The 7,601-nt window shown below is 34.3% G+C and overlaps 1 protein-coding gene across 1 annotated transcript; it reads right to left on the bottom strand.

The window, feature by feature from the left end:
• Window positions 1–378: 378 nt before the first annotated feature.
• On the bottom strand, window positions 379–5,504 carry LOC123540315 (39S ribosomal protein L53, mitochondrial-like). The gene is made up of 3 exons (XM_045325232.2): window positions 5,336–5,504; window positions 1,607–1,716; window positions 379–895 (listed from the first exon to the last, which is right to left on the bottom strand). The coding sequence occupies exons 1-3, from the start codon at window positions 5,467–5,469 to the stop codon at window positions 735–737; spliced, it is 405 nt and encodes a 134-aa protein (XP_045181167.1). The 5' UTR covers window positions 5,470–5,504; the 3' UTR covers window positions 379–734.
• Window positions 5,505–7,601: the final 2,097 nt, after the last annotated feature.

Below are 7,601 nucleotides of genomic sequence, written 5' to 3'. Positions count from 1 at the left end.
GAGTTATGGAACCTGTGCAATGTAAGTCACTTTATCACAGTGAATAAACATGTGACGTTTCAATTCATTCCCACAAGTTGGTACTGAGACACCACTATTACATACAAAAACTTAACCAAACTGTGATGCCTACACAGATGCCAAAGCATGTGCGAGTCCAATAGCTTTACCTATTCTTCAAACAGTAAAGCTTAAAATCAATCCCCAGATTTAGGTATACTATTTCACAATAAAGGTTGAAAAGAAAAGACGGTCTGCTGTGATTCTACAGACAGGTATACTGAACAGTACATGTGCAAGTTTACTAAATTTTCAAAATCTAGTTTAAAAAATTCTTCTGCTGATTTCCCATAATACATTTATATTAGTAGAAAACAGTTTGTATTTTTCTTATACTAATCATTTATTTTGCTACTTGTACCAACATCTGACCTGTGGATGAGCTAAAAGTATTTCTACAATGATTCTTTAACACCCATCTGTGAAATGTTTCAGTTTGGTACAATAGTGTGCATAATTTTTATCAACCATTTAATGTTTACTATACATTGTGAATTTCACTTTTCTTATAAAAAGCACATAAAAATTTAAATATTTAGAGGTGCTAATGCTACTGCCAGTCCAACACTAGACATATTCTGCTCTGTTCTGTACACAACACTGAAATGTAGCTAGTAAAAGAGATAGGATATTTATATCACAGTCCTGCACACAAACACACAGACTTCATTTCCTCATTTTTTCTTCTTTCCCTTAGGCTTCCCTGACATTTTAGTGAGAGCTACATCTGCCTCTGGCTGTGTGGTGTCCTTCTGGTTACAATAAAATAATAACTTTTCTAAAATCTCCGATGCTTTCAGATGCTCCGTTTTAAATATCAACTTATGGCCATCAGCTGCAAGTATACAAGACAAATTGTAAAATATATTACACCACAATCTTGAAAACAAGTATCTGAATTTGAAAACCTGTAATAATCACTACAGATTAACTTCTGTTGTTGAGTTCAAAGTCACTCCAATAACTGTATGTATGTGTATATTTTTATTTTTCAGTTGACAGACCTGCAGTTTTTGCTTGTATTCAATTTCTAACTTCATTGCATACCAAATACAGACAAGAGGGTTTTCATGACCTAAGACTGCTCACCTGGGTTTTACGGCTGGATTGGACAATTTTGGACGAGGGTTACTCAAGGAACGTTACTGTGAAAATTTATTGATTTATTTACTGGTTTCTGAGGTTAAGTAGAAGTTCATCAAAGGAACATTGCTGTGAAATTATTTTTGAAATAAGCCCAGCAGTATCTGATAAGAGTTTTCAAGTTTTTAATTTTGGTTGCCATGGCAACCTGAATTCTTCATAGATGACCTAGATATGAAGGATTCTGAAAGGAGACCACAAACGGAATATTCCTGAGACGTTTATTCAAAATTGACTTAGTGGTGCCATGGTATAGTAGGAGATGTTCTTTAAAGAAACTGTGGTTGACAAGTGGCCTACATTCAACAATCCTGAAAGCTAACCATGAGCACTCTGCGCTCAGGTGAGCTGACAAGTGTTTGTAATTCTTTCGCTAAATTTTCTGATTAAAATGTTTACTTACAAAACTCAACATCAATCTTTGGTTCACATCTATCTGACTGTACATTGATTTTTGATAGTGCCACTGAAGAGCTAAGTACACTTTTGGTGTTCAGACAGTTTATTACTGACCTGAAAAGAAACAAGAAAGTCTGTAACCAAAGTACTTTTTCACTAAATCCCATCATAAAGAAAGCACAGATTAGATATGAATGATCATAAATATTTCCTTTTATAACTGTATGAGATTATTAAAACAAAGGTTTATCATCAGGGTCTCAAATAGGTTGACAGCACTGTAATTACTTTAGACAACACATCAGGGATTTTCTTGTTACATGTCTTCTTGTGTTTTTACACACCATATTCCAAAATGATCTCTGAAAATAACTGATGTGTCAATGATAATGCAAATGAACCACATTTTCAGCAATCATTGCTGCAACCTAGTCTTATATCCATTACCTACTCAGTCAAGTGTGAAATGTTGACCATTTATAAGTGTTCCTTCTCAAGAGAAGGAACAATAATTTAGCAGTGTGTTAAGAACGATAGTTAGCTATTTGAAAGTCATGTCACCTTTCTTTACGTGACTACACAGGTGCATTGTAGATGATAGAGGCAAGTTTTTATGGCCGTTTTCTACAGTATACAATACCAAGTGATGACATTGTCAAATTGTTAAACTTTCCATTGCACTGTGCAGTCTACGTTGCCATGTAAAATTTACTGGCTTATAATATACAGATTCAACAGTGTATCCAGTAATTCAACTTTGGTCACATTCCATATAACTAATTCTTATTGATACAAGAACCAGTACTTGCTTAAGTTTAAGTAAGCACTGGTTCTTGCATCAATGGATACAAGGGTACGTACTGTCAGAGGCATCTCAATGCCATCTTGGCATATTCATTACAAAAAGCCTCTATGCCAATGTGTGTTACTTTGTCAATTTGCAAATGCTAAGTTCAGGTTTGCAAATACTTCTTTTAATTTTTTTAATTTGTCTAGATCCTTTTCTCGCATTTCGTAAATGAATATGTGAAATTTTTTGTGTATATGATATGCAGGTGCTCGTTTGTATAAATCATGTGAAGAAAACATACTGGGGAGTGCTACTTCTGCACAGAATTTCCAAGATTTTAATACTGAACATAAAGTAAACTAACAGACTTTCATCACTGTCATATTAAACATCTGTAGTATGATGCTAAAATAATATTTTCTTAGAAGTCAAATCATTGCATATGGGTGGTTTTCAAAATAATGAAGCTTTTTCTTCTCTCTCACCTTACTTTAATTCAGTTCAGTTTTAGAATGTGTTTTGGAGCAAATTATATCCAAATCAATGTAATCAATAAATGTGTGCAATTTTATCTTGATGGCTCAAGCAGTTTTAAAGTTATATTAAATTATATAGCTAATTTTGTCCCCTGTGCACCCAAAAAAGTGTGACATTTTACATGAAGTATTGTTTTCAACTGTGGTTTACTTTTTAAAATCATGCTTTATTGTTACAGCTTTGACTTTTTTATGCAACTTAAACTCTGCACATTTAAATAAAATAATTCTTTTTCATTACATACATCTTACTGTTACCAATATTTCACATCTTGTGATGGAACCCCTTCACAAAAATAGTGAAAAAAATACTAAATTAAAATGTTGAACACTACAATTTCATAACCCTATTACTTTTTTAAAGTCTTAATGTTTTTCTAAGATGTTTATCCTTTCAGCTGTGAAGACACAGTATGATTTTTTTCTTTAATAAATCGACTTTCTCAGAAACTTGATGAATTTCTATACACCTAAAAATGTCCCCTGTGCACCTTTTCAGTTGTTAAGTGTCAGATTTCTTTATTCTTTAAATAAAATGGGATTTTACTTTATTTTCCTTGAAAGGGAGTTACAACAGATACAAAAGCAGCGTTCAACTTCACATATTACAGACTGTTAAATATTCACAAAGCCAAAAGTGATGTCCCCTGTGCACCCTTTTTTTACATATATCAATTATCATAGCATTCCAGTAATTTGTGGTGGCAGTTCTATATTCTTAGCAATGTGAATGCAAAATTTAGGCATTACTTGATAATTTAGCATTATATAAGAAACCCTGGACAATTTAAAAATTCATTGTTTGCATTTTTTCTGAAGTTGCCAATTTTCAAGTTTGAAAGTGGAAACGTCAATTTTATTGCTTCTTAAGCTCTTAAGTTTACCTACATATGTAAATGTTCACTAGTAAATATTGTGTAGTTAAAAGAATTTTACTTACCATGAACATATTCTATGAATAAATATTTTGACACAATTTGTCCCCTGTGCACCCTTTTTAGTAAAATTATAAAATATGTATGAATTTTACTATTCCGTTTTATCATGCATGGTATTTAGTCATTTTCTTCTCTGAATAAGCAGTTCATGTAAACTAAATGATTTCAATGTGTTAGTTATGTTTAAAGTCACTTATTTTTTATTTAAAGCATTACATTCTGTTGAATTTTCATGTTTTTGTAGTGAAAATTTTCAATTTTGTAGTTATTTTGTGGAATAAACTAATTTTTTAATAGTATTTGTCTAAAGTTGATTACCATTAGTCTTTTTATGAATAGAAAACTAATAATGGATGAATATTACACTGATCTTCAGTATCTGTCCCCTGTGCATCTGTAGAATAGCTCAATTTTGAGTTGACAATTCTAGAAATTAGAATTACTGGACATTCTTGAAATTTGGCATGTGGTTTATAAGCATGCAAAGTGTGAGAAAAAAATAGGTTTTATAATTATATGTTAGTTATATTGCATTCAGCAACAACTTTTCTAGGTAAAGTTTTATTTTCATGTCAGATTTGTGCAGAAATGGTGATTTTAAAAACCAATGTCCACAAACATATGATTAAATAAGTTTCAAACAATACACATACACCCATTACTTATCATTTATGTTGAAAAAAATACTGTTATACATATTTCCTTGTCATAAAACCATGCAACATTTATCACCCATCTTACTGGAAATTCACTGAACTTTCGAATTAAAGGCTGAAATATTTTCTGATTGGCATTTCTCAACACTTTCCTAAAGTTATTTCCTTCAGATCTGAAGTATTTGCTATCATAAAAAATAGGTGATACCATAAGAAATGAGTTTGAATTTTTAACCCCTATGTCACACTTTTGCTTCATTATTTTGAAAACCACCCATATGCGCTATAAGGAACCTCTTGATCACCTTAATCTTGTTGTAGAAGTTACTAAGTCGCCAGTAAACAACAGACATAATACTTCTTATATTCCGTAAAAGTCGCATGACTATGAAAACTGATAAAGAAATGTAGTAATAAAAAACTAGACAAATCTTTGAAAAGGTGAAATGTTGAAACATTACTTCACGCCAGAGCATCTTCCAGAAGTGCTCCGGACGGTACCATAGGCATTGCGCTTTTGTTTTTAGCAAGTCAAGGCAAGAAGCACTGATGTTACCTGGAAAAAGAATTCGTTCATTTGTCTAAAACTGGGTGGACTGCTCAGAAAGTAGTGAATAACTTTGTAGCCTAAAGATAATTTGAAGTGAAATGTTCTATCGACCAACGAAATATCCTTTTGCAAAAAGTACCACAATAATCTTGCTAACTAGCTTTGAGTGTTTGTCTTTTAAGGAGGAAGAATGTCTGTGAAAACGACGAAATCCTAGACCTTGACAGCCTCGCGAAAACGTATTACAATGAGACAAAACTCACCTTATCGATGCTACATTTTCAGTGAATGGATCAAATGTATACTGAATCTTTGCAACTGGTCTTATGTGCAGTTTTTTCAAGAGCATTCCGACTTTGACTCCATCAGAAAAATACTTCGGTCTAAGCGCCGGCATCTCGACGAAGGTTAGGTCACACACCACTATAAAAACTCCAAATAGAGGTTAAAGCCCGCTAATCCCGTAATTCCGTAAGTAGTTAGCACCACTTATTTTCCATAACATTATGGCATGTACGGCCTTCCATAAATCGATACATCCAGTCAAAGTATCGGACGAAAACATATGAATAGTAATATCGGTACTTTATTAAAGTAATTTTCATGAATGAGATACCCTGGTGAGGCGTATATGCTCTCCTTGTAGTCAGTTCAAAGGCTCACATGAGCTTATGCATGTTGTACTTGTTTGCTATCTTGCAGACTTTAAATAAATCTTATTTCATCTGATCTTAGATGACCCATGTTTACACCATTGGCATGGCGGGAGAAATTCGAGTGTTTAAAAGCCCCTTCATTGAAAAAAAGCAGGATGTTACAAAATCCCCGGTTCATACTTTTGCAGGGAGTATCATAATCCCACCTGTGAAAATAGCAGGGGTATCATAATCCCCTTTAGGAAAATGTTAGGGTATCATTTCATGAAAGTTACATGACCAGAAAAGCACAATCATTTACAGGCTACTAGTATTTTGCTGCCACATAGCTTCACATATTTTTATGAAAGAAACGCAAAACATAACTGAAGCAATTTTATTTTTGTAACTGGACACATGTCAGAATACATACAAACATATACAAAGCAGATCGATGACATACTAGTACTAGAAAAATTTTCTTAGCTGTTTCAAGTTTTAACTAAACATAAGAAAAGCCTGAAATGTTAAGCCGCATGAATACGACGATCCAGAATTATCTATCTATCTGCCAATGACGTTAAACTCCTTGCGGGAACGCAGACGTTTTGCGCGTCAAAATCAAGAAGAGAAAGAATATAGTGATAAAAAATTTAGAGTGGAAGAAACTAAATATAAATTTGGTGATGTAAAAAAGATTAAAACTTGAGTTTGCAGGATAACTAGGGCGAGACATGTTCCATGCTCCAAACTGCAGAATTGAACTGCTCTAGGGTAGGGAGGTGGTTCCAATGGTACACTGTTCTCGGAAAATAAGAAAACTTGTAATAGTAAGTGGTTGCAGTAATTAACCTATAACTAAGGGAATAGCTTTCCTTGGTTAGCTTTCCTGGTTGACCTGTTTATGTGATTGTCCCATGCTAGATCATTTGAGATATCCACGCCAAGGTATTTAGCTGAGTTGACCGATTCAAGTTGGACTGCATGTAGGTAATACTGGATAGTGATAGTATGTTTCCATCTAGTGGCGTGGATAACTTTACACTTGGAGGGGTTGAACTCCATATCTCACTTCAACTCCCACTCCCACTCCAACTCCAACTCCAAAGTTTGAGGTCATTTTTGAGTGTGACAGATTGGTCTGCAGATGTCAGAGTTACATATATTGCCGTGTCATCTGCAAACAGACGGACTTTGGAGCTGACGTTTTGTGGGAGGTCATTTATGTTGGCTAGGAAGAGCAGAGGACCAAGTACAGACCCTGTGTGACACCTGATGATACTGGGTTGGCATCAGAGGTAGTGCCATTTAGGACTATTGATTGGATCCTTTTATCTAAGAAGTTTTTGACCCATCTTAATGTGTTACCTCTGACTCCATATTCGTGCATTTTTAGAACTTTCTCACGGCTAACCTTGTCGAAAGCCTTGCTAAAGTCTAGCAGTATAAGATCAACTTGTTTCTTATTGTAGACTGAAGTGACCCGATCATTTACTAACATAACTAACTGAGTAACACATGTTCTTTTTTCCTAAAACCACGCTGCAGGTCATACAGAATACCATGGTTGGTGAAGTGCTTAACAATAGATGAGGAAACAATGTGTTTTAGCACCTTGCACAAGACACATGTTAATGAAATTGGCCTATAATTTACTGGAATTGACCTTTCACCTTTTTTCAAAATGGGGGCAACATATGCGGATTTCCACAGAGATGGAAGTGATCCTTCCTCCAGGGATTTCTGGAATATGACCTCAAGGATGGGGGGTAGTTCTATAAAGAGTGTTTTAAGTATTATAGGCTTGATTTTGTCCGGACCGCTGGCCTTATGTGGGTTCAGGTTGCTGAGAAGTTTCTCAATACCATTGGTGCCTATTCTAATATCTGGCATA

This window comes from Mercenaria mercenaria, chromosome 16, assembly GCF_021730395.1.
Source record: "Mercenaria mercenaria strain notata chromosome 16, MADL_Memer_1, whole genome shotgun sequence".
Lineage (NCBI taxonomy): Eukaryota > Metazoa > Mollusca > Bivalvia > Venerida > Veneridae > Mercenaria > Mercenaria mercenaria.
Note: the sequence above shows the minus strand (reverse complement) of the source record. Positions and strands in the feature narration are given on the sequence as shown.

Coding starts and splice junctions, on each gene's coding strand:
- LOC123540315 (XM_045325232.2), bottom strand. CDS start 5,469: ATGCCGGCGCTTAGACCGAAGTATTTTTCTGATGGAGTCAAAGTCGGA. Junction 1,717..5,335: donor GAAAATGTAGCATCGATAAG/GTGAGTTTTGTC, acceptor GTTTCTTTTCAG/GTCAGTAATAAACTGTCTGA. Junction 896..1,606: donor AAAGATTGATGTTGAGTTTT/GTAAGTAAACAT, acceptor GTATACTTGCAG/CTGATGGCCATAAGTTGATA.